A 26375-nucleotide genomic window follows, 5' to 3' on the forward strand; every position below is an offset into this window, starting at 1 on the left:
TCCACTTGGAAACGTTCTCCAGAAATGCCCCACAATTTCCGAGAACAAATGGTGCCCGACGGGGTTGGAATCTGGGATCTATGGAGGATCAGATGAAAAAACATACCATCCATAGAAAAAAGATTATAAACAATCTTACAAACATTCAAATCAGAACAGGAAAGATACAGACAAAGTGAGAACAACGGTTAAGTGATGACAAGGAAGCAACATTGAACGAGTAATAAACTAAAAGGAAAGACACACAGGGTGTGTGAACACCGATGGCTCACGATACTAGTGACAAACAAACCATGGCGAAAAGGGTAAAAAAGGCATGTTCTGTAAACGATGAAAAAATAATAATATTAATTACTATAATAAGCATGGAAAAGTAATAGTCATAGGCAAAAGAAAGCGCGAACCCGCGAAGCAAGTATGTATAGTGACAAATACAAAAAATTGAATACAAATACTGTGACAGAGTAAATTACCGATGCGAGAAGTGGCGAAGAGAGGCTCACAATGTGAGCAACCGAGTAAGGTAAGTTTTCAAGATTTTATTTCCATTTGTTCAAAGTTGATTCAGCAGAAAGATTTTGCTCCAGTTGTCGATAAATTTTAAATTTTATTAATGCGTACAAACAAAAACTAATGATAATACATTTCTGGAGCGTGCCTTTTGTGGAATATTCTCCAATGTCACTGTACTTCACCGACGAACACGCGGATAATAATCTAATCATAGTCCTTCTAATTTCAATATCACATGGCCAAATACCGTTCCGCAGGTTGGTTGCCGCTGATTATGCACTAGTGGCTGTGCTGGTGGTCGTGTTGCTGTTGCTGCTGCTGCTTCGTATGCTACCGCTCATAATGGCTGCTCCTCCGGCATTACCGATTCCACTTCCTCCAGCTGTGCTGCCTGGTACACCACTGCTGCTACCGGAACCTCCCGGTACACCACTTCCGGGTTCTGTATCACTCTTACCGTAGTTCGTATCCTTGAGGTAGTACACGGCCCCTCCATTGATGAGCGCATGGATCGTTTTCTTCAACCCAAGCAACGACGCCAACCGGTACTTGAGTGTTACGGACTGAATCCGTTCGATGAACGTACCGATGGCCTGCTCCATTGTGGGCGTAATTTGTGGTTCGAGCTGAAACATCTTTACCAGCGTTTCGATCATAGGATCCGTCAGTGACAGGCGTTCGAGATAGTCCTCCACGTAAGCGGACTGCCCGTCGATCACGTAGTGTTGATAGATCGCCGCGGCCCAATTGATTTCCACTCCGTACGCACGGCCGACGATCAACGCTTGCGGAACGGTCAGCAGGAAGTTGATGTAGTAGAGAAGCGTTCCGGAAGCGACATGTGAACTGGCACCACTTTCATCCATCGAGCGAATGTTCAGCACCGAAAGGCACGTACCGTTGTCCTGCGAACCGCCCACCGAACCACTCGCTCCACCGGAGCTGCTACTCGTACGGCTTGGACTAGTGGCGTTGGAGCTGCATGCCGAGCTATTCGTCGGACCACCACCAGCAGCCCGTTCTGTATTAAGCACCTGACGTACGAAGAAAATCTGCAGCGCGAGCAGCTCGGCATTAGAAGCGGCACGCTGGGCGAGTGTCAGATTATTGTCGAGCAGATAGTTCTCCGTGGCGTGCGTGAAGGCGTCCATCGCGGTGGTGAGTTCCGCCAGGACGAGCGCCGTGGTTTGCAGTCGCTGGAGACAGACCGTCGTTTCTTTGCGCACAACCAACTGGCGCTGCTCGTACGTCGCAAGCACGGCATCGATCGTGGCCCGTGCTTCCGCTTCCCACATCTCGGCGATCTCTTTGTACATTCGAAAGTGGAGTGCCGCCAGGCGGAAGTAGTCTTTCCGCTCGGGACAGTGTTCATTGAGGTAGGCCATTATGGCCGTCTGAAGGCGCCCACTGGCGCCACGGTCGTCGAACTGGCCGAGCAACGATTCAAACTGTTCGTGTTTGATGAGCGTCTCGAAGCAGTAACACATGTCCCGGTACCGTCCGATTCCGACGAGTAGACGGACGATCAGGTTCCAGGATTGGGCTGCCGTTAGCGCCAGCGTAAGTGACTTGCAGCATGTCAGCACCTCCATAATGCCCTCCATTGAGCATTCGTGTACGAAGCAATCGTGCGCTTTCACTAGCAACGCTACAATGATCGTGTTTTGCTTCTTGAGCGAAAGGACCCGTTGTTGAAGGATGCGATCGAGTCGCTCGATCAAATTCGCTCCCCCACTATCCGTGCTAGAGCTCGAAGGAGCGGATTCGAGCGATTCCAGCGCATCTTGAACGTTTCCGTCGCCCGTATCCTGCCGGTCCCACTTCCGGTACAATCGCAGGGTGTCGCAGTAGCGCAACAGTGCGTTCCCCAGCGCCGTCGTGTTAGGGGCGAGCTCAAGAAATAGATGAAACTCACGATCGATATTATAACCCCAAAGCAGCTCATCGCACGTGGACGTTACGTTTGGTTGCGCATGTTGCTGGAAGAGGTAAAACTTTGAACGCACCACCGTGCTCACGATTTCGGCAGCAAGAAAATCGGTAAAACTTTCCACACTCATACGCGTGGCGGTGACAATGTCACTGATCACTTCCAGCTTGTGGCTGCAGTCTTCGTGCACGATCTCCGGAAGAAAGGCGAGCGGATCGCGGAGCTTTAGCAACTCGTTGTACTCGCGATCGAGGTACATTGCCGCACGGTACGTCAGCACAACGCGCTGCGCGAGATCCTGTCCATATGTGATGCGATTGCCGAGACCCTGTAGCGAAGGAAAGGAGCAAACTATTAGGAGTCAAGCAGTGGAGAATTGTTAAAGCAGAAAACCTACACTGATGGCTTCGAAGATATCCTGTCGGTCCCGGGACGGCAGCTCCTCGAAGTCAGATGCGGCCGTATTGCTCATATCGGACGAGTTCAATTGCCCTGCAGTTCCGGTTCCTCCAACACCGGCAGTACTTTTCATCGGGGAACCATCGTACCGGCCCGTGGCCGAGCTCTGACTGACGCGACTGATACGGAGCGTTCGTCGTTGAAATTTACCCGCCGTGCGGGCACTGTCCTCATTCAGTAACATCCGTTCCTCCTTCGACAGGTTATACAAACTGACCAGTCCTTCGGCGAGCGCCATACAGAACACGATAAAGTGCAGATCGATCGGTCGTTGTTCGAAGATCGCCTGGTAGCGGAGCGCCTGCACAATATCTCCACAGTCCAGCAGCCGGTTGATGAGTGCATCGAGCCGTCGTTTCTCGTCCGGTTGCGCGAGCGGTACGTTCGCCAGGGTCAAATCATCGATCCCGGCCACTTCCTTCAGCTCGAGAAACGTGTGGTACAACACCGGCTGTTGCACGGTCGACGAGGATCGCTGAAGTCGGCTGCTGGTCCAGTACTGGGAGCAGTATAGAGCGAGAGACTGTGCCGTGGAATCACTGCAACGCACATAGCTAAGTGCCAGCTCATACTCCACTCGATCGCGATCGAAACTTTCGCTCGGATAGAGACCATGTTCCCGGATCAGAACGAGGGCCCACCTGAGCACTTCGTACCGTGCCGGATCACCGTACTCGAGTCGATTGGCGATGTGAGTGAAGAAGTTGATACGCAGCTCCGGTCCCAACCCGAACCGCTCGCTGTCCGCTCGATAGCGTTCAAAGTCACCGAGCGTTCCGGTTGACTCGAAGTAACTCACCCAGTGTTCAAATATAATGCTCTCCTTCGGCAAGCCGGCCTCCACGGCAACGGCAATGGCCGCTTCGTGGCATTTGCGTGCCACGAGCTGCTCGCAGAGAGCTTCGTAAAGGCCACTTTCGTTTTCGGTCACCTGCGTACGTACATCACCGGCACGCTCGAAAAAGCGCAAAACATCGTTCGCCACATCACAGTTTCGTACAATTTCGCACACCCTCAGCATCCGTTCGAAATCGATCGCCGTCGTGAGGAAGCACCGGATATCGCTTCGAATGTACGACTGGAGCAACAGCTGCTGATGGTGCACCGACGATCTATTGCAGAGATGCAGGGTCAGCAATCGTGCGCAAAAATTAAACATTTCGTACTTTGGCTGACGCAGCAGAAAACACTCATCGCCGGTGGTAGTGGCCAAAAATGCAGTCAACAGTTGAGCAGCGCGCTCGCCATCGAACAGTACATCGCGGGTGAGCGAAAGGTAGGACGCCAGGTGGTCCCAGTTGGAACCGGGGTAGAAAACGGCCAGTGAGCTGGCCAACGTGCAGATGCGATCTTCACGCACTAAGTATTCGACCAAATCGCATACAAACGTACGCTCATCACACTCGAAGACACCGTCTGCGGTGGGTGGTTCGGTTTGGGGCCGATTGCGGAATGGATACTCTCCAGCCAACGTCACCCAAACAATCCAGCAGTAGCGCAGGGCTTCGCTGTCCCGAGGACACACCTCGCCGGCAAACAGGGCGAGGAGGGGCCAGCGGGAACGTATTGCCCGATCGAGTAGATTCTGGTAGGTGTGTGGATAACGTGGCGCTTGCAGAGATTCAGTGGCGGTCCGCATGAGACGGATGAATAGAGCGAAATCGAACGGATGGAGAGTCGCGGATGTCGCGTACGGGTTCGCTTCGTTCGAGCAGAGCAGAACCGTCGAAACGAGATCGGTATCGTAACGCTCCGATAGAAAGCACGCACCGTCGTATGTTGTGCTCGTGTACGAACTCATGGACACCGAGGTCAGTGGAGTGTTCATCGGCTGGGTGGTGGTGCTGGCAGTGCTGGAGATCAAGCCGGTAGCGCTACGATTCGAAATGGCATCCCCTTCACTGGACACGCTCGAGTGTCCGCTGGATTCGCCCGTTGTACTGCTTCCCTGAAAAAAAGAGATGTATCAATCGAAAGAGATTGGGTTGCGAAACTAAGCCGGTGGTGTTTAGCATTTGTTGATGTTGCCTAATGAAAACAAACAAATTAGACCAAAGAATGTACCACGGAAAAGAAACAGACAACGATTAAATCAAGCGGATCCGTTAATAGAGCAAAGTCTCCGATTAAATTCGCCATACGCTATGTTCGCTTCGGTGAAATCATATCAGCCGAAAGGTCACTGACCCAGTTGATGTTACAAACCGGAATAAGCCATTCATGCTCTAGCGAATCCAGTGCTCTGTGCATCGTACTTTTAGTATTAACGCAGCAAGCAGTAGCAAAGGTTGCACAGGTTTGAAACGGCGACACATGTGATAAGGGACGCCAAAATGAGTTCATGCACGGCCAGCCTGTGTTCGCCGACCCTTTGCGCTGGTCGTGCGCCTGTCCGTCGCCCGGTTGGCTGTTGCGCAATTGCGAAAGATTGGCTAGTGCGCTCACGCTCCTTGTTTACACAGATATGCTCGCGATGGGCATAATTTACGATGTGCTACGAGACTGCAACAACGACAACCGACTCCCGTAAGTGGGTCAACGGCGTATCCGATGTTAAACAAAGTGTACTGAAATCTCATGTTTCGCGGAAACCTTACAAACGAGGACGATGCTGTGATTTCCACTTACCCTGCGCCTTCGCCGTGGGGTTAAACTGGAACGTCGCCTAATGGCCACTTCGCGGTTCTCGTCAATCTTTGGTTGGTGAAGAAGCGCAGTCATCAGATTCATTCCAATCTTTCCATCACCAAATCCCGCCCGGCACAGTTCGATGATTTGCTGTGGCGGATAGCCCAGATAGTCCACCAGCAACAGAAACCGAAACCAATCGTTGCCCGCTAGCAAACGTTCGCGAAGGTATCGCTCGGGAAGCTGCAACCCGTTGGCCTTCGCGACCACCGTCATCGCTTCAAGATCGATCAGCAACTCGGGATCGTCGAGGGATTTACTTGCGATCGTAAGCTCACAGCGTAGCAACAACTCGGCGATTGAAAGCGTCCGACTAGTCATCGGTTGATCGTGATCCTGATGGACGAGAGTAAGGCAGCGTAGATAAGCCCTCGTCGGAACACTGCTCACACCGATCATCTCCATAAAGGCTATGGCGTGCGTTACGAGCGATTGGTCCCAGTACCGCTCGATAGCAAGCTGGGCCACGGTTTGGGCCGCACTGTTGATCTGTCGCGTGGAGATCTGCGAGTAGTTTTTCAGCTGCTCCCGGTAAAATTCGTAAACCGCATAGCAGGCTCGCTGCAGTCTGATGTAGTGTAGATAGCGTAACCGTACCGGTTGGCCGTACTTTTCGATCAACAGCGGATGGTTAAAGTGTGGAATAGATCCGTACTGCTGAAGTAGCTCCAATCGCAACGATCGTTCATCCTCATCTTCACCGGAAGTACTGAAAAGATGCGTCTGAATCGTTTGAGGCGCAGGTATCCCAGCGATCTCCAGCAGCTTTCCCATTGCCTCCTCGAGCGCGGAGCTTTTTGTCGTTGCTTCGGTCGGAAGTTCATAGCGGCGCACAAAGGCACCTAAATGGGGCAGTCTACTTAGCAGTGGTTCGTCCGGATCGTCCGGGAAGCAGGTATTTTGTTCATCGAGTCCGTACTCAAACAACGAGACGATTGGATTTTCTTCGTAGAAGTGCCGATTGTGCTGCAGTATATAGCGCGAACAGGTTCGCGATACGCCTAACAATTCGTTGGCCCCAATCGGTGTATTTTGATTCAGCTTCTGAAGTTCCAGGAACAAATTCACTTCCTCCCGGGGCTGCATAGAACAGGCGTCATCGGATGGTGTCGCTTCCTCAGCCACTATCTTTTGTAATACCTCGCGACTGACGATCGGCAACCCGAGTAGCGTGAAAAACTGGTTGTCGACCAAGCGGCGTGTGATTTGCTCGCGAAACCACCGCTCCTCAGTAAAGCCGGGAGTGCGGTCGTAAGTTTCGGTCGTAAACAGACGCCTCAAAATGGCGGTCGCATCAGTACGCTCGTGGTCGAGAAACTTTCCCAAGCGGGCCAGTTCGTTGAGCAGAATTTCACTCCTTGCCAGCGTGCGATGGTGCGAAAGCTGCGACAACATGAAATCGTCAATCTCCCAGCGCTGAAACAGCTGCCGGAGTCGCTCGTTGAAACGCGGATCGTCGTAGATGTCGATTTTGATGCGCAGGATGTCCGGCGTGGGATCGATTCCTTTGTGGACACAGTTGCGCAAGCAGCTGTTTAGTTGGATCCATATTTTCACCAGGTTGGAAATGTTGTTCTTCAGTAAGTAACTCCACACGGTGTAGCGATCGAGGATGGGTGAAATTTCGGACTCTGGAACAGAAAATTTTAAATGAAACTGTGATCGTATTTTTACGCAAAATGCTGCTTTAAATCCAACTTCGGGTAGGTCCAGAGCGCGGCACACGATCGAACTAATTCCCATACACCGCTATCAGCAAGCTAATTAAAAAGGCAGTCGGAAACCCCACCACCATTGCCGTCATCGCTGATTGTTGTGTAATGAATTTTTCAGACAAAACCAATTGATGACGTCGAGATGACGAGCTCATTAGAAGCTAGTCTGTCGATGGCAAGGATCATTCGTTCAATATGTTGATTAACTGAGGAAAGGCACTCAAAAATCGGACACATAATCTTGTGTCAATGTTGTCAATGTTCCGGCGGGCTAGTTTGCGTTGCATCGATAGGAGTATGTGGCAGACTAATTCCATGGAGATTGACCAAGCCGTTTTGATCATACTGTGTACCATCGGAGGTTTTGTTCACGTGACGAAGGCGCGCTCATTATCAGCGCAAGAAATCGATCTTCCGTCAGAGGAAACTTTCCCACCAACAGGTTCAAGGTTCTGACCGTGGCTAGACTAAATAAACGCGAACTTGAATTTGCATGTCAACCGAACGAACCGAATGATCGTGTTTGCGAATAGCTGCCGCGGCGTACCACTTATCCCGTACTGTATGGCACTTATGTTCACACAGCATTACCTTGATTTTTGAAGAACAAATCGACGGCCACCGTGTTGCGATAGAGATCCTCCTTCATGCAGAAGGTGTTGAATGACATCGTTTCGATCTCGAGCACACTGTAGCCGCTGGACACTTCGTTTAGCACGTCCGCCATCTGGCGCACGTTCGCCTTAAGCTGGGTGTAAACCCGCCAGTAGGCGCCGATCCGATCCTTTTCGCCCTGCTCGTAGTTTTCGATGGTTCGGGCCAGATGCTGTTGGATGTACTCGCGCAGTCCACGATCGGTTGTCTCGGTGGCGATTTGATAGAACACGTACTTCGGGACGCGATCGATATTCGTTAAGATGTGGTGCGCCTTGAAGAGCTGTCGGTTCGCGAGCAATCGATAGACGTACGCATTAACCTACAAAATTGAAACAATTGTACTAAATGCTGTGTTTGGGCTGAGATGTGCCCTCCCGAGCGATCGAAGTGCTACTGAGTCTCGAGCGTCGTTCCGTCCGCCCTCGAGCTCTGTGCGTTCGGGCGGTTGATAAGGAAAGCCTTTGGTTTGACGACGGCTCAAGTCGTTGTTATATTAACCCCCTCCCGACGATTGTGGAGAGATCGGTTTGCAAGCTTCACCCCCACGGATTGTTGACTGTGCCCGTCCTCAAGCCGCAGGTGCACTGGGCGTCTGAGAACGCACACACTCGGCCGGCGTCGTATTGCTGTGTGGTGTTTGTGAGTTTGCCCGCGATAAGGACGCGATGCAACTCGTGCACCGTGAAGCATGATAGCGGCGCCGGGAGTGTGTGAAGCCAATCGGATTTGCGTGTCGAGTGCAAATATTCAGCGATGCATCGATGCATCCCAACAACAACAACGCTTCGGAAGCGGCTTTGGCTCACCCTTTTGATGATTCATACCACTCGGTTGATACCGAACCAGGGACGTACCCGTACCTTTTGGAGGAAATAGTTCTTGGCTTCCCGTGTCGACAGCTCGTTCCGGTCGGCCAGAAACTGGATGCAGAGATTAACGTGTTTTCCCTTGGTGGAAACCTCCTTGATGATGACATCGTCGTCCAGCTTTTCCCAGCCCTTCAGCACGATGCCTTTCTCCGGGGGCTCGGGTGTGCCCATCGTTACTGTCGATCAATTTAAAATACCACCGCACACGGCAGCTTGAGCGTGTCACGACGCAAATGATCTTCAACCGCCGAGATGATATGACACTTTTCACTGAAACAAACGTAACTGAACCACACTTTCCGGACTGGCACGAAAACAAACATGGAACCGCAAAATAATCGCGAAAAGCTTCACAAAACGGCGGAAGAGTATGAAATCATCAGTGATTCTGTCATCGTTTGTTTATGCTCGAGTCATCCGAACATTTCGAGCAGTGTCTCTGACAGCTAACAGCTGATTGTGAGTCGAGCAGTTTGGGGCAGTCCCGTTACAGTGTGTATCGAAAGTTTGTATGAATGGCGATTTTTTATAATGATTTCGAGGGTCAATAATAAAAATACAATACGGTTATTTATTATACTTGAATAAAATGTTTAAATTCATCAAAACATTTGCGAAGAAAACAAAATGTTGAAAACAGTTCGTAGTATTCCCCCTATTGAGTAGAGACCGGGAACGCAAAGCAGAGAACAGAGAAAACAGGGACCAGGAACGCAGAGGATCGATCGATAAGTTAGTCTGGTGGTCAGAAAATATAGAGAAAAAGTTGTTTTTCTCAAGCGTTCGGTTGTGTTTCGTTTGTTGGCTGCTTGCGAAGATCGAAGATGGGGTTGGTTTTCTGGTCGGCGCAGTCGGACCGCGAATTGTGATCGTGAACAGTGCGTGGAACGCGATCGTACGGCGGCGGGACGGGTGAGACGCGAAAGCAGCCTTAAGCCTTTCGCCGCGACAACTAGTGGTTGTTCTAGTGGCTCAGTGTGCGTGCGTTGTGTTTCCGTTCTGGCGAAGGCTTGGTGGAAAAAGAAAACATAACTCGACGCTCGGTATCATCATAACGTGGCAGTGTTCTGGGTGCAAGTGTTTCGTTTGCATGCATTCGCAAAAGTTTGCACAGTTTCCAAATAAGCGCCTGCTGGCGAAAGCGAAACTGTAGAAACAGTTGTTTTTGTACATTTCCTGGATCGCGCATTGTTCTAAGAAGAACGTGAAGAAATGTAAGTTACGGTACCTTGATCGCAGTTCTAAAGGGTTTAACGAAATTGGGCTCCGAATGTATCGCTGAGTTGAACCGAGATCTTGCATCCTTCGCACTCTTCTGCGACGGGGTGTTGCGTGAAGCTCAATAGCCATCAAAGACCATCTGTTGGAAGCGGAATCAATACCAATCGGCCGATCCCGAACGGGATCGCTCTGTGAAAGGCTGTCCCGATCGCTAGGCAATTGTTGCATCCGAAAAATCCATTGCATCACCGTTTGTGTCCCTGCGGGACGATCGTATCGGAATGATTGATAATTTGAGTTATCTTTCGAATTAACTGACGAACACCAGGTGAGATGTGCATGCTGCTGGCAGCTTGTTGAACCAGTCGGTGCCACCGGCTGCTGGCGACGAACCTTGTTTGCGAGATGAAAGTGTTATCTTGGTGGAAGCAGGTTTATTTAACTCCCTTTTTACGCCACTATCACTGTGGTGAAGATAAAGCGCAAAGCAGCGACGGCCGGTGCTTAGTTTCTTAGGAGAATATTTCACTGCTGCTGGCCGAATCCCATTTCAGACGGTGCTCACGTTCTCGGGCTCTCGAAGCTCCACATCGCATCGATCTTCGAACGATCCCTCTTTCGAATGCACACGTTCTGTACGCAGCAGCACGGCAGACATGCGCAAGCTGGTTTGCTTTCACGCCACCAACACCACCAGCGGGCTGGGCTTTGCCTTGGCAAAGAAATTCTTGGCTCCCGCCGCAGTCGTTGGTGTTGGTGACTGACCAGGGCCGCAACCGTTGTCGGCTTTTCCACCTCTTTCTCTACGCGCCTTGTGGCAGCGGAGGTCCCTCCCCCCGCCCTCCCACCTGGCGTGGGGCCGGTTCTGGGCTCCGGAAGGCGAAGGCGAAGGCGAAAATGCACAAAGAAAAGGTAGAAACGCGAAAGACGCGTATAGATCCTGCGATCCCGCGTGCTGGTGGTCGTGCGAGAACTAGCATCGCTGTGTGTGCGTTGTGTTGGGGGGCTTACGGCAGCGCCAAAACAGCAGAGGCTGAGCGCAAGATCACGTCAGAACGGAACGCGAAAGAATGCGCATGGGGGGCAGACGGAGCGAGAGGGGCGACCGCGTGTTGGGCCGGCTGCGCTTGCGTGTGTATCGGTATGCGTGCACGGCCGGGCGATCGAACTGGTCGCGCGGATCACTGTTAAATTGACCTGCTGGCCACCGTACCCCCCACCGGTCAGCGCGGTTCGTGTCCCTGGAATTTGCGTTCTTTCCACACCCAGCGAAGGATCAAGTTCTGAGGCCACCACAATTTGATTCAGCAGTTTAGAGAGTTACCATTTAATTAAGTTCAATGAAACTGCTTCCGATGATAAGCATGATGCCACGTTCTCGGACTCTCTCTCTCTCTCTCTGCGACGTTACAGATCCCCAGAAAAACAGATCCCCCCTTTGGGGGGGAGCGAAACGTAAACGACAAACAAACGGCTTGCGCCGACCGTGGCGACCGTGAATGCTCTGCTTTGTATGGCTTGGCAAACATGTTGGCAAGAAGCGGTGGAGCCCAACCGCGGGTATAATGTTGATTTTGACATCCCGAGACAAACACGCATTCCTCGTGGAAGGGGTTCCAGGTTTCCTTTTTCTATCTCTTCGCTCCTCGAGTGTCTCCGAGCCAACTCCGGTGCTGCTCTATCGAGTTTGGCCCGTTGCAGCCGGCCGGGGCCAGCAACGCGTTGGGGTCTAATTTTTCCAATCGAACGTCCAGCATAAGAACGCAAACATTCGAATCGACGATCGTTGTGTTTGCCCACATGTCTGTGTATGTGTGTTTGTTGACTGGATCTTGAGCATCGAAATATCATTCATCGCTCGCTCATAAATATTCATCGATCATGCGAAACGGAAAGTGAGAAAAGTGGAAACCGGGGACGGCCCTTGTACGCACCGGTACGTCACCACGTTCGGCTTCGTTTTCACTTGCCGTGCGTTTGAAGGACAAAAGTGCACCGCGCTGCACCGCTTGCAGGTACGCTGTTGGAAGCTCCCCGAGAGGCCCAGTTCCTTCGCTCCGGTTGGTGGGACAAATTGTTCAAACTAACCTCGAACCAGCAAGCTCGGGTAGCAACGGCGGCAGGTAAACTATCGGCGGCGGTTCACAAAACAAACCCAAAAAATGCAAAAGTGTCGAAGGGCAAACGCTTTTATGACACTTGTCGTCGGAGCCCTGGTCGCGCCCGTTCTTCGTGGGCTGCATCGCTTTTTGTTTCGTTTTCTTGGAACGTGTTCTTGTAGCGTGTGAACGTTCATCCAATTTCGACACCGAAAGGGTTTACGGCCGGTGATGCAGGCGAACGGTGCAAGTTGTTGCACCCTCGGCTTGAGGAAAATGGCCACCGGTTGGTGGTTTTTTCGTGTGTGCACATGCGCTCCCAAATTCCCTGTCCGCTAATGTGTTATCGATCTTTGTTCAGAATCACGCCGCGCGACATCGGCGGAGGAACTGTGTCTCGCTGCCCGGTAATTTGCCGGTAAGCCAAACGTGTGTTGTAACACGATAGGATGGCGGGAATGCGAAACCGGACGGTCGGAATTTATACGAACAAATCGTTACCACCATAACGGCCCGGCTTATCGCTCCTATCTCGTGGCGGTGGCGCCTAGCTAGCGCAACGAACCTTGGCCGGTGGAAAAGTGACGCGCGGCTCGATTTTCACGGTTATTCAAATAAATCTGCAACACGCGCCCCCACCGTATCTCTTCACCGGAGGTCACCCCTTCGCGGGCGGATAAGGCGAGGGTTAGGCGGAAGCAATCGGCGGAAGGAGTCACCGATTCGGAACGCGAGAAAAGATTAACGGGTGTGTAGAAATCGTTTATGATAGTTTAACCTGTTTATGATAGTTTAATTCTGACATTGATAAGCTGTTGACGCCCGTTCGTTTGTGCTTTAAGCGGTCGTTTCCACCAACTAATTGGTCGTAAATTGTGTTTCTATCGAACACCCTTTACGCGGGTCCGTGGCGATTCGCGACACGAGCACGCCCCGCCAAGAAAACGGGTGAACTCTTTCGTAGAAATTGGATCTGATGACCCCGGATGCGGACGGGGGCACACACTGGTATGGCTTTCGGGCCCAACATAATGAGTGATCGAGAGAGAGAGCGAGAGAGAGAGAGGAGCGAAGCCATTGAAGACATCTTCCTGCCCGGTGGCGTTTCCACCGGAACAGGCGACCTCTTGGAAGTCGAAGGTGAAATATTTGAAGAGGAAACTAATTTGTTTGTGTCCTGGTTTCGTACTTTTTAAAGTCCCCATAAGGTGTCGCCTCGCTGCCATCGTGTCCAGTTCACGGTTTGTTCAAAATTTTTCATCGTCGCTGCCGTGCAACAAGTGGCGAACGGGTGGAGACTTTTATGGGTTTATTAGAACCATTCCACCCGACCCGGTGCCTGTGTATGTGTGCTTCCGCGTATATATCTTATGCTTAGCGCTCGGCCTCCGCGAAGGCCAGGTGTTGAAGAATGGCCGCTGCCACACTCGAAGAAGAAATGCGCTCCGATTTCTCAACGAGCGAAGGCTCAAGAAGTAAAAGCGTTCTTTCCGGTTTCGCAGTCCTCTCGTGGCCCGAGGGGGAAAGATGGATGGATACGTTCTTTGCCGTCTTATTTTGGTTTCTGCTTCTCCTGAGGTATTTCAGTTTCAATCCGTAACGAACGCGTTCACTGCGCGCCACACTCTTAATCCACCCGGGCCGGGCCGGAGAGCGGGCCAAGAAACGCCACATGTTCCCTCGGCCGCTCTCGTAGCTTCCGCTCGCGGAGCGGAAAATATCGCCGAGACCTTCACGCTTAGTTTATGTTTGGCACAACACCATTCCGCGGATTCCCTCCCGCGTGTAGAAGAAGCCCACAAAAAAACCAAGCGAATGCTTAACCGGTCGAATCAACATTCGGGTGCCGGTGGATTGGGACCGGGGAGATTAACTGAGCCGCACTTTGGCACGCCACGGCGAAGTGAAATTGGCATAGCGAAACGTTGGCCGCCCGATTCTGTGCCCGGCCGGTTCTTTCGTTCTTGGGCAGTTCCCTCCCCCGGGACGGGCCAAAGAAATGGCGGTCGAAAAGCGGTTGGGAAGAAAATGGCTGTTGCTAAGCTCGTTATCTCCGATTAGATTGATGAATTATTTTGCTGCCTTCGTGGCAGCGGCGGCCCACGTGACGAAGGCAATTCATCATCATCCTCACCGGACCGATGGCCATCGCGCCGGTCAGTCCGCTAGGGGCAGCGGGGGGCCTCAATTTATGAGTATTTGCAGTGCTTAAAGCAATTGCCACGACGAAAGCTGCGCTCCCGGAACAAAACCGTGCAGCAGCCAGCCAGAAGAGTGAAGAAACTGGGGCCCATGGAATAGTCCGAAATGCAAACAGCTCGTTGTCGTTTTGGGTGGTTAGATAAACGTTTGTTCTGTTCTCAACGGTCCGCTGGTTTCTCTATTGTTTTACTGGATGGGTGAGATTTTTTGTTTTGGCTCGGATGTGAGGGATTGCATCAACTTTGCGTGCGTTGTACGCTAGATTGGGGAAACGCCTTTCGGCCACGCAACGAATGATGTTATCAAAATCTGTTGATGGCTCGAGGCTCGATTCTTAGACACGGAACGTGGCCGTCCACCGTGTCAACCCCGGGGGCGTTTTCATGAAAACTCACGTTACTTTGGGTGGTATTTAATTTAAATGCAGACAGATCGGATAAGAGGGGCGAAGTGAATAATTTTTTTTCTGGGTGTTGACCAAACAGACATCTCCTAGTGAATTAGATGAAATTTATTTGCTCATAAATCAACCAACGCCCAAACGGTGCACCGGGCCGTTCCGGTCCGCCCTTTTCTCGATGTGCTCGAGAAAATTATGCTGCCGGCGCGAGAAATTTCCGATCAGCGGCACGAGAAACGGCATTCTTTCCAATTCACACACCATTCCATTTCGATCGAGCCGAGAATGATGATGTGAGAATGTTGCGCGCTGACGGTAGCATTAAACCCGTGGCGGATGTTTGCCCATTACGTTTCCGGGGAGTTATAATTGGGCAGCGGTCGTCCGAAGCCGAACAGTACGTGCAGTGTACGGTGTAGGTGATAAAACCCGTAGTCGCCTTGTGGGAGAACATAAAAGTATTGGACCTACAGCGAAGATCGAGCTCCCTCGACGACCAATGTAAGTGCCCCAAACAATCAGTAACATCGAAACGTTAGCCGAAGGAAGGACGTATTTTGAGGCAAGATATCTCTTTTTACTCGATTTCATTAGAAGCATCAGTACTTGGGTCGGCGAGGCGCAGCTTGCCGGCGCACGGGTACACGAAAGGGAAAAAACTGGCTTCCGACAACTGGGTTCCGAAGACGGTGGCGCCAACAGGTCGGCCGGGCCTGTCGGGGTCCGATCATGCTTAGGCCGCCCACGGTGGGAAGCAAAACGCTGGGCGAAGAAGGGCGGTGCGGTGCGGTGCGGTGTGACTGAAATTATGCTCGGCTGTGCGCGAGAGAGTACCTGCCATTAAGTGCGTCTTGCGCTTCGTTGCCCGGAGGGGCTTTCGGATGTTGCTGGGAAAAGTGCACTCGCTGCAGCAGTTAGAAGAGCGCTGCGGTGTGCTGTGCAACTGCCGAAAATTTTCGATTTTTTTCCCGTAACATTAAAGCCCACACCGAACCGCGCAGTGCTCGGCGTCGCTCGGCAGTTTGGTCAAGGTCTCCCTGTAGGTCTCTGGTCATAAAATTCTACCACCCGCAAATCGCGCTCGGCGCTGTCTGCACGGCGTGTGGGAAAAGTCCACCATCGGTTCCTGTCCAGCGTCCCACGACCGCTGCTGCTGCTGAAGGAGGAGAAATTTAACAAGCGAAACCACCGCGCGGAGGCTGAAAGAAAAGGGCCACACATTAAAATGATCACCCAACGAGCGTGGTAATTAAGGATGTTCCCGATTTTCGTCCGGTTTGGGGTGGCGAAGTTTTGGGTATAGTTTGACCCTCGGGTGGGGGGCTGCCTTTCCGTGTTGTGGCCCCTCAGCTTCCGTTGTTGGTTTTGTCCAGGCTGTGGCCGGACCACGCCGCGATGGGCGGTTATATTGCTTCATCATTTTAAAGGGCATTTAACGGGTGGAGAAACAAACCGAATAAGGCACCAACGAACCCGTGCCAGTAAGCGATACCAGGAATGGGAAGGTTGAAGGCAAGCGACGGGATCTCTTCGTCCGAGGCAACGGATTCTCGGCCAGTCGGTCGGGGAATGCACAACACTCGTCTCGGGGGTAAGAAAAACGGTTAAGACGGGCACGGCGAAGGAAAGTAAACAGACATAACTTATCGATAGAAAAAGGACCCGCGCTCGTCCCCGGGTCGGTTGTGCTGAGGCTGCTGAAATGAATCTATCGCCCGAATGGAAGCAGAGGACCACGGCTAGCCGGCCTAGGGTCCGCCCGACAGCACCCGAAAGATAATGGAAAGGATACCTGGAAGACCACTGATCGGAGCCGAAAAGGAGCAAGAAAAAATCCGGCAAGCCGAACGCCCTGGAGGCTGAAGGTGAAAAATGTCAGCACAAACAAAGGGCAAGCGAGACTTTAGAAGAATGTGGAAAAATAAAAACAACCAATTCGAGAGTTCGGTCGTGCGGGTTCGTCGCTTGCGATCGGCGCTGAAGTCTTTCGAATCGGTCGCGAGCCCGGATGAAGCACTCGAGCCGAACCGTATGGCGTGAAAGAACGAATGAGGGAATTGATTGATTTTTGATGAGTCGGGATGCTGCCAGGATGCTTTCGTCCTTTATGCGGTTACTCGGGGATACTCGTGGTCGTTTTGAAGAATTTGAAGAAAGGTGCCGTCTTCGTTTGTCTTTGCACAATAAAAACCTGGCGAGTGTTTGCATAAAAGTATGATCGTGGTTTTCTAAAACCTTTTTTTATTTGCTATCTGTAATAAAATGGCTGGCTGTTGCTTAAATTATACGCCTCAGAGTCTTGAAATGTTAGGTGTGTGAAACTCAATTATGCACAACCACCCAAAAAATTCAAAACCGAAGATGGCTTCAGTTCGATGGCTCTGATACCTACTTCGCAGCGCTTCGTGCGATATGGTTTACTTCGCGGGCCGGATCCGGCCGGATGGTGACGGCACACGAGATGATGAGGTGAACGATTGAGATAATTACTGCCAGCAGCAGCAGCGAGCGGTCCGGGTTCGAGCGTGCGAAGTGTGTTTAACCAGACCGTTTTTCGCGCGGTATCAATTTCCATAAAGTGGTGGCCATCGATTGGTTTGTTCCTCTCTTTGGGGGGTGCGCCGCCATGTGTTACATACTCCCCGTGTGGTCAGTGTGTATTTTTTTCAGCTACGGGAGGATGTTTTAATGGACACACCAGCACCGCGCCGTAATGGAGGAACGCGCCCAGTCCGGCCCAGAGTGTGAGGTGCAATTTTGTCGAGACTCATCATCATCGATGCATCTCGGTGTGTTAAAAGCTTTTGGGCCGTGGGCCTGAGCCAGTTTCTTCGATGGGTTCGATACGGTCAAAGGCCGGCGGAGGCGGTGGGGCCGCCGCCGTGATCCATAATGTTGTTCCGGATCGGATCTCTCTCTCTCTCTCTCTCTCTCTCTCTGTGCCGCCGCACCGTACCGCCCCGAGATTACCGAACTAATTTTCCACCAAATTTTCAGCTGTGGCCGTAGGCCGAAAAGGTGGCAAGAAAATTTTCCATTTTCATGCCACCTCTCGGGAGCGGAGTGTCGGTGCTTTTCTGGGTTGTTGAAGCCGCGATGGGTGTATGGAGTAGAGTGAAGATAATGCTGATTTCGAAAGTGATCTCGATATCGACCCCGATCGATGCTTCGGGCTGAATCATTTGGTGCGTTGGCGTGCGTTTGTGTATTTATTTTTCTTTCAGCACCAGAAAATTTCCACTTTGCGCAGAAGGATGCGCAAGTTGTTTCCGATTGATCTTAACCGAGAATGTTCAACATACTTCCGGATCGTGTCACCGTCTTTTAGGGGTAAATTCCCCGAACGAACACTCGAAATGCCAAGGGAAAGTGTTGGGTCCAAGTGGCCCTCGGCTCACCTGGGCCCCGTTGGTGCTGTTGTAGGTGGCCGCTTCAATGGAGGAGTGCGTGCGAAAGGGCAAATCAAAAAGGCAAAGCCGCCGCCACCATTTCACCGGGCCCCGGGGGGAGAGATTCCGATTTGGGGCCTTTTGTGGGGCCCGCGATACGCTGGCTTTCTTATCATCGCGCCTCCGCCAACTAAGATCTGCTTTTCTAATTATGCTTTTTCCTTTTCTTCCCCCCCCCGTTTCCATAGCAGCGCTCGCGCGGGAGAGCGAGAGAGTGAAAAAAAAACACAGTTCACATTGCGTCGCTTGTGCTGGCGGGCGGGTTTTTCGTTTTCTAAATTTGTGATGAAAATTTTCCAACAATTTCCCACCGGGCGGCACCGCCCGGCGGTGGTCGGTACCGTTGCATGCCGCGCGGGATGAGTGAGAAAATAGTGGTGGAACCGGGCCGGCGCATCGCGTCGTTCGCGTCGGTTCACAGTTCACGGGAGTGAAAATCGCGCTTCTGTGTTTTCAATTTCCCCCCCCCCTCGCAAACCGCTTCTTCGTGGGGTTTCGGTGCGTTTTTGTTTTGGGAAAAGCGTGGCCACGGCGGCAGTGGCAGTGAAGCGCGGCCCAAGCGAAAGGAAGGCCACCCGAGCGCGGTTGAACCGAAGAAGGCGGGCCAGCGGCCAGGAGGCAGACGTGAAGAGTGAGAGAGAGAGCGGGAGGTCATCGGTGAAAAGTGTGAATGATGAGAAGATGAGCAGAGCAAGAAAAAAGCAAAGATGTTGATGAGCAGCAGCCGCGCACCGCTGAAGGCTTTCTTCGGAAAAGTGTGAAGAAAATCGAGGCCCGGTGGAATAAACGTGTCTGCGTGCGGCCTGCTCTGTGTGTGCGCGTGTGTGATAAGAAGAGTTGGAAAATTTGTGCCACCCACACCCACCCTGCACGACCGACGCCCACCCAGCCCCCAATGAAGAGGTGCCGATTGCGGCAACGCTTTAGTGTAGAGAGCACAAGAAACACGACCGACTGTGCCTGAGTGTCTGAGTGTGTGCGGCACAATGGAAACAACACGATTCGGTGCCGGTGCCGGGCTGGCAGTGGGTGGTGTTGCTGTCGCCACTGCCGCAACTCCCGCCTCGACCACCTCCCCGGTATCGCTCCCCGAGACGAGCTCGGCCAGTGGCGTCTTGAATGGAAGCAGCCAGCCAACGGGAGGCACTACCACTGCATCGTCAGTATCAGTAGGCAGCGCTGCATCTCAGCAACCCAGCATCACCACTAGCAACAGCAGCAATAGTAACAATGCCAACAGCAACAATGGTGCGAACAATCTGAAGCGAAACAGTATGCGGCCTATCGGGGGCCCCACCGGAGCCTCCGATGCTGCGGCTGCGTCCACCGCCTCCTCCTCCGGTGGAGTATCACCCTCCGGCGGAGTAGCGTCCGCAGCATCAACCACCGCAGCGACCACGGCGACGGCGGTCATCGACACGATCGCCTCCACCGTCTCCTATCACCGGCGGCCGTATCCGGATACGACGGTAGCTCAGGTAAGCGTCACACCCGGACATAATGTTCACCGTAATCAACCAGCGCCACTTCCGGTTCCGTCACAATGTTGGGGTCCTTCCATTGGGTTCGGGCACCCGGCACCGACCCCATTCTTCTGGAAGGGAATCCTTCTGCTACTTTGTATCGCTACTCCCCGCGGTACGTTGACCTTCGGATCCGGGGGGACGATCCGAGGGCCGGCCGTATCTGACCGCCTACCTGGAAATGCTTTCAGCAATGCAAATTCCAGCAGCACAACATGCAGGTGCCACGCGGAGAGCGCTAATCTTATCGATCTTGCAGCACGTCGAAAGGCCAGCAGGCGGACAACGTTCACTCACTGGTCTGGGGCCGTGTGTGGCATTCGGGATCAGCGTCGAGGCATCCTTATCGCGGGCGTCCGGCTTTCCGGGCCGATCGGCTATCTTATCGGCCGCGTCTTCACGAAGCCGTTCACGATCGATCGGCACGTTTACCGTTGCGTTTGCGGTCGTCCAGCCCTGCGGGGTTGATCGGCACGGATCGGAACGGCTGTTCGGTGTGTTCGGTGCGTGTTCGCGATCATTAGAGGCGATTATGTTCCGATGTGCGGTCACGGGGCACGATGCAACTCACGGCGAGCGTGTTTCCGACACGCTTCAAACATTTATCGCGGGTCAAAGGGAAAGTCGCGTCGAGCCGAGGCGATGTGATGTAAGGCATTCCGGGGTCGCCGCTGTTTCAAGATTCCCGTTTGTCACGCCAACGTCATCCGCGTCCGATCGCGGGAACCGGTTGGGCCGATAATCCGGCAGGACACACTCACGCCCTCTCCTTCTCCGGCTGATAAGTCCGGTGGCCGGTGCTGGCAAAAACCCGTTGGGCTCCTGAATCGATCCAACACACGCGACCCCGAGCGGCCTCTTTGTCCACGGAAGGACCTTTTAAAAGCTGAGCGCGGGCGGCGGGGCACGGACACGTCGTCACCAGCGATAACCTCGGGTTTGGGGCCGGGCCGGGCGGTAACGGGACTTTGTGCACGAGAGGGACTTTAATCTGCTGTGGAAGCACTTAAACGCACCCGCGACCAAACAATCGCTCGCTCCTTGAGCAGCGCGCGTTCCCGCCGGGTGACCAGAAGCTTAAAAGCGCGCTCAAACGTCTCCCGGCGGTTGGTGTTGGTCGTGCGCTAATCGCAGGATGTCAGCGTCAGCGAGGAACCGCTCTTCGGTTCCAGTATGTAATCAGCCGTTGCACCCGTTGGGGCGTGATTTATGGCGTCGCTGCAAATCCCCGTTCCATTAGCGGTCGGGACCGTGTAAAGGTCCGGCATCGAATTCGCCGAGCACACTTTCGGGTGTTTCGGAGCAATGGCAATGGAGATAAAGCGGGGTTGTGGGCTCCATTTTTTTGCAAAATGGCGATCATACGCAGGATCCGGCGCTTTGGGATTATGCTGGGCCTCCCGTAAGGAATCCCCGTTCCCAGCACACACAGAAACAAAGCAATGCGGGGTCCCACTTATCAGCCACACATCTGCCTAGCCCGGCAAATCGATCAGATAGCCAGTGCTCGATGTTTGATTTATGTTCGCGTCTTCGAGGAAGGAAGCAGAAAAAAGCGTAAACAAAAAGAACCAAACAAAACATAATAAAGCGAAGATCATCTCCCCACACGAAAGCCTGGGAGGGGGGGGCTACATGGTCGCATTCTCGTGCATATTTGTCGATTGGGGTTCGCGCGGAGACAGCGGAGACCCCCGGTCATATCGATAAATCAATTCGAAGGCAAACCAGATGGGAGATCATTGAACGCGCGCGCGGCCTGCGTCGTCGTCGTTGTATCGTCCTGCGTGTCGAATCCGCAGGAATGGCGCCTTCGGGAGCCAAAGTGCCGAGAATGGGTGAGGGCATAGTGGCATATGCGGGCACTGCCGCCATTTGCGCGTCTGTGGCGGAAGGAAACACGGAATCCTACGCGCCCGAACCGAGGCCGCAGGACTCTCGCTCCCGAGAGGGGCCCGAGGACCATTTAATCTAGCAATCAATTAGCATTAGATTGAGGTTTTGATATTTTTCTACAAGCGCTGGTAGAATAAATTAGCGCACCGCTCAGACGGAGATGGTGGAGAGAGCGACAGCCAGCGAGTGGCAGGTTCTCCGGGCGAAGGATCGGCTCGAAAGAACGAAGGCGAAACGTAATAAGCTTCTCCGAAAGAAAAAAAAAACGGCCAACAAGATCCGTGGCATCCGCGTGGAACTGTCTAGGCTCGGCACCGCTCGAGATCACTGAGTAGTCGCACTGCCGGCTGGCGTCAGGATGGGGCGACAAACGGCCACAAAGTGTTGGGGTGTTGCTCGCGGTGCCCCATTAGAACCGGTTCGCTGTCACGGGCCGGCAAGAATTCAAACTCGCCTCGATATTTCAGCTCCCCAAGACTGCCGGGGCAGTGTTTGCAAATTTATTTTCGATGAAAATCGAAATCGAATCGAGCACGCTCCCAGCGGTCGAGAGTATTTCGTCGCTGGTCGGAGATCGTCGCTGTCCACGGCCCTTTGCGAGCGCCCTTTTATTGACATGTTTTTCGGAATGGCATTAAGCTTTGGGCTTTTTTCCCCTCGAATCGATCCCTACGCGGCGGTCCCGATAACAGGATTGAGATATTAAAATATTTTTATAGCAACCGTTTCAAAAAGTTATGAGTTGTGTTTGGGTTATGCTTAAAAGAGATACCGTGTAAACCGTGTGTTCCAGGTTGCCGTTGAGTTCCTCGTTCACGTACGGTGGCTCCAAACTCGACCACATTCCAGAGCGCTGAAGACCGTTGTTTACATTTATTTTATTCACCCGACCCGCCCGAGGTTTGCCGGGGACCAACATAAATTGAACCGGGCTCGACGGAGACAGCGTTTGAGTCGGTGGTGAAGAATGGTGTTTCCCATCCGGCGATGTGCCCGATAAACGGTCGCGGATGGCGCTGCTCGAATTTCGGCTTAAATCAACATCAGATGCTCAAGGTCGTGGTTTTCGCAACAAAAAAAAACAGGCTGAAGCACTTGCCCCGGTGCTCTTCCTGTGTTGTCACCGTTCCGTGTTTGTGTTGTTCTTCATCCCAAAACGAAGCCCCAAAACCCGGTTTCAGAATGAGAGACCGGGTAAGAATGAACCTTCTCATCGGGCGAACGACGAACGAAAGGAATTTTCTCTGCACTCCTCCTCCGTTCGTCCGGCCGGCAAGATTTGCGCTGCAAAAATATTCCGTTCTCGCCGCCGCGGTCTGGTTGTTCCCCGCACCGTTTTTAGCGGTGGCCACCAACATATGGCACATTTTTGTGTTTCATTCGCTTTCGGGTTGCCGTCCCGTACCGCGAGTGACTTGATGCGATTTGGAGACGGTGACCGGATGTTGCAGGCGCCGACCGATCATGGTCGGCATAATTTGCCCCCGGGAGGATGGCTTTCGTACATTAGCTGGCCGGAGTCAGCACTCGATGCTGCTGCAACCAGCGGCCTGGTGCGCTGTCCTTTTTGTGATCAAACTTCTCCGTCGTAGCCCGGTCCCGAATCGTGCGACGAAAGTGATCCGATCGAGCCGCTCACGAACACACGGTCGCACAGAATCATTAGCTAAATAGTTTGCTGTTTTATTTTTTTCCCCCGAACGCGACCATCGCCACGATCGCCAGCTCGGTCGAAGAAAAGGGAACCACTAAACGTTCTCTCTGCCGACCGACCCGTACATCATAGCCCATTCTGGCGATGATGCTCGGCACCACACCCCGGCCTGTGGCGTGGTTGCTTTTACTGCTCGGCGACTTTTCCTCGGCCACTTCCTCCCGGCCGGCCCGGGGCGACCAGAGAAAGGAAGAAGATATCAAAAAGAACGCGAACCCAAAACCCCGGTGCAAAGCGAAAGGCAGTAATAATTCGTGCAGCTCCGAAGAACTTCGGGCCCTGGCGAAGAACTGGCGAATGTGCAAGTCAATGACCCACCTCCGGGTGTCCTCCCACCCCCTCGCTCTTTTTCTCGCCCTCTCTCTGTCTCTCCCTTTCTCTTGCAGAATTGTCTCTCTTGCCCACGGCCGGCCGACCGTTTTGCGAGGTTCGTCGCTGTCGCCGCGCGTTCAAGTCGTTCGATGATGAAGTTCCCCAACTTGGCCCGCCGAGAGAGGAAGCAGCTTCTTTATATTCGTGCCCGGTGAACGGCGGATTGGCAGAGTTGGAAGTACCGGGCCGGGCGTGTTCGTCCGCTTCGTGTATTCGCCATCGATTTCGATCAGATTTTTCGGCTCAACCGGTTACTGCAGCCCAGGGAGGCGCGCGGCGCTGGGCTGCGCTGCGATGGTATTAAACTAGTTCAGGATGGACGGCACGTCCTGCGGGTTGTGCGGAGTGTATTGGTGTCCCGTCCCCAAAGCGTTCCATCGGACTATTTTGAATTCGACATCATTCGACAATCAGCTCGTCGTTCGTCAACATTCAAAATTCTGACCGTTTGGACGGAACCGTTTGAGCGTTGATTGAGTTCTGCTGCAGTCACCGAATTCACACCAATTATTCATGCGTAGTCTAGGGCCATTATGTCGGTGGCCGTATCGGGCAGGTTGCCCTAACATTCTCACGGTCGCATCTCCCGGCGAAACCTGCCCGCCGTCGGGCAGTAACCGGAAGGCGAATGAGGAAGGCAAAAAGTGTATTACCTAAATTATAGGAAGCGCAGGCAAGACTTCGGCTTCGGCGCGCCCGTATGTGTGGATGCTCTTTTCCTGGGAATTATGCTATCTCATGACGGCGGTCGGTGTTTCGAGCTGCATCCAGAACCCGACTGGGGGGACCATTTTAGGATTCGTGTTCTACTCGGATGACTCGGCGGTTCCCGCTTTTTTACGGGTTTTCCACGGTTGTCCGTCGTTTTGTTGACTCTCGACAGCTTCATGTGCTCTTCATGCTTTGTTGTTCTTTGAGCCGCTGCCGGGACGGGAATTTAGAAAAGGCCCGGTGGCCTGGTGTACGCGCCTCTCAAGAGAGCCCCACATTCTTGGCCCCGACGGGCGACGACGAAAACTCGATCCACCCGCCGGCCGAGTGAGGAAGGAGATCGAGCGCGAGGTGATAATGACTTGGAAGAAAACTGCATCCCAACTCGAGGCGCACGACGAAGGCCGATGCTGCTGGTGCTCGCCCGAGAGCCGAGTCGTTTCACAGGTTTAATTTTGATGAACCGAATCGATAGAACCATTCTCCGTTCCTGGCTCCGGGCCCCCCCCCGGCGCAGGATGAATCTATTAAACGTGCCCGCCCGGCCACCCCGTGGGATATCTCTTTCGATCTCTGCAGCGAGCCGCTCAAAAAGGATCATCGCAAAGTGCGCACTGGTGGGACTGGTGGCGCAAGAAAGTCGGATGCATCGATCACGGTCCACTGATTGCGTGGACCGTGTGGACCGCGCGACCAACTTCCTCGATAGAATGGTAAATGAAGTGATTAACAACTGCCAAGCGTACGGCGCACCGGTTGCGGTTGGCAGATACTCGGGCGCAGATTGCCTAGCGGCGGCCGCACGACCGCGAGATCGGATTCTTGTTTGCCCGAGCCCGAGAACCCTTTCCTATACCACAATCTGCCCGACCTGATCGCACCTGCAACCCTAGCCGTGGCCGCCGTCGTCGTCGTGCATCTGCTCCCAACACGCATTCGGACATTCCTCATCGTTGCTATCGATCTTTTTTCCACTCGAGCCCCCCCGTTGTCGGCCCTCGGAATCGAGGTTCTTCATCGAGGAAGTAGAGTCTCCGGAGGGCCGGAAAATCACATCACGCGGCGTGGACGCGCACCCGCTAAGAGTACGAGGGAGTAGAAGGAACACGTTCTGGGCCACCTGCCTTACACCGGGCTAACTTTTATCTTAATCTCATTTGCATATCGGTCGGATTTCATCTTCTCTGAGCAATGAGTTCTTCGGTCCCACGTCCGCGTTCTGAGGCGATCGCTTGATCCTCTTTCTCTCTCCCTCTCTCGATGGACCTTTCGCCTCGCTCCGTTTGGCATCGATAATAGCGCTCTCCGCCCGGGGGAAGGGGAGGACTCCCATGCCGGGAGCGGCACCTTCGGCCCATTGTCTGCCGTGGCCGTGGACTTGAACCACTTTCCGTTCCATTCGGACTTCGGAGGGAGGTTCGCTTCCTTGCGAGATCCGATCGTTCCGATTCCTGGGGCACTCCCGCATGCAAGGCGAGAGAGCGAGTCCGTTGAAGGCTGTTATCAGGCGCGGACCATCTGGCTGGCTCTCTAGCGTTCAGCGAACGGCGGAGCCCCTCCTGGACGGAGCCCCGGCACGGTGACTTGGCAAGACATTGATGGATTGACGGGAGGCAGGTCAGGTTTTGTTGGGGTGTTCGCTGTGCGAACCGGAGCCGTGGCCGGACAGGGAAGCTGGGCCAGAAATAGCTGCGCCCCGCTGACCGATCTCGGGTGGTGGTGCGGGTCCGGCCAACAACCTTGGCAACCGGCGTGGCTGATTACGGGGAGCGCGGGTTTTGCGTTCGCGTCGTCGTCGCCGCGTGACCTCGACTTGCTCGACTCTGCGCCCAATTTCTGGTGTCCAACCATAATTCGGTTGGCCATTCCTTGGACTGTACGGGTGTGTGCGTTGCAACCCTGTGATTACCGAAAAGAACGCCGGAACGCCGGGTAACTGTAGTTCGAACTTATTGGC

General features: G+C 53.3%; 2 protein-coding genes across 2 annotated transcripts in view; one reads left to right on the top strand and one right to left on the bottom strand.

Annotated features, from left to right (window-relative positions):
* Positions 1-679: 679 nt before the first annotated feature.
* On the bottom strand, positions 680-9002 carry LOC131207911 (uncharacterized). Its single transcript, XM_058200547.1, has 5 exons — positions 8823-9002; positions 7897-8281; positions 5531-7221; positions 2841-4850; positions 680-2771 (listed from the first exon to the last, which is right to left on the bottom strand). Exons 1-5 carry the CDS (start codon positions 9000-9002, stop codon positions 786-788), a joined length of 6252 nt encoding a protein of 2083 aa, XP_058056530.1. The 3' UTR covers positions 680-785.
* A 10186-nt stretch (positions 9003-19188) lies between these two features.
* The window catches only part of LOC131207912 (protein Shroom), a 156488-nt gene continuing 149301 nt past the window's right edge, over positions 19189-26375 (top strand). The window contains exon 1 of the mRNA XM_058200548.1: positions 19189-19680. Coding sequence (XP_058056531.1) covers positions 19189-19680 — 492 coding nt within the window. The remainder of the gene's footprint in view (positions 19681-26375) is intronic.

Source organism: Anopheles bellator, chromosome 2, assembly GCF_943735745.2.
Source record: "Anopheles bellator chromosome 2, idAnoBellAS_SP24_06.2, whole genome shotgun sequence".
In the NCBI taxonomy this organism is placed as follows: Eukaryota; Metazoa; Arthropoda; class Insecta; order Diptera; family Culicidae; genus Anopheles; species Anopheles bellator.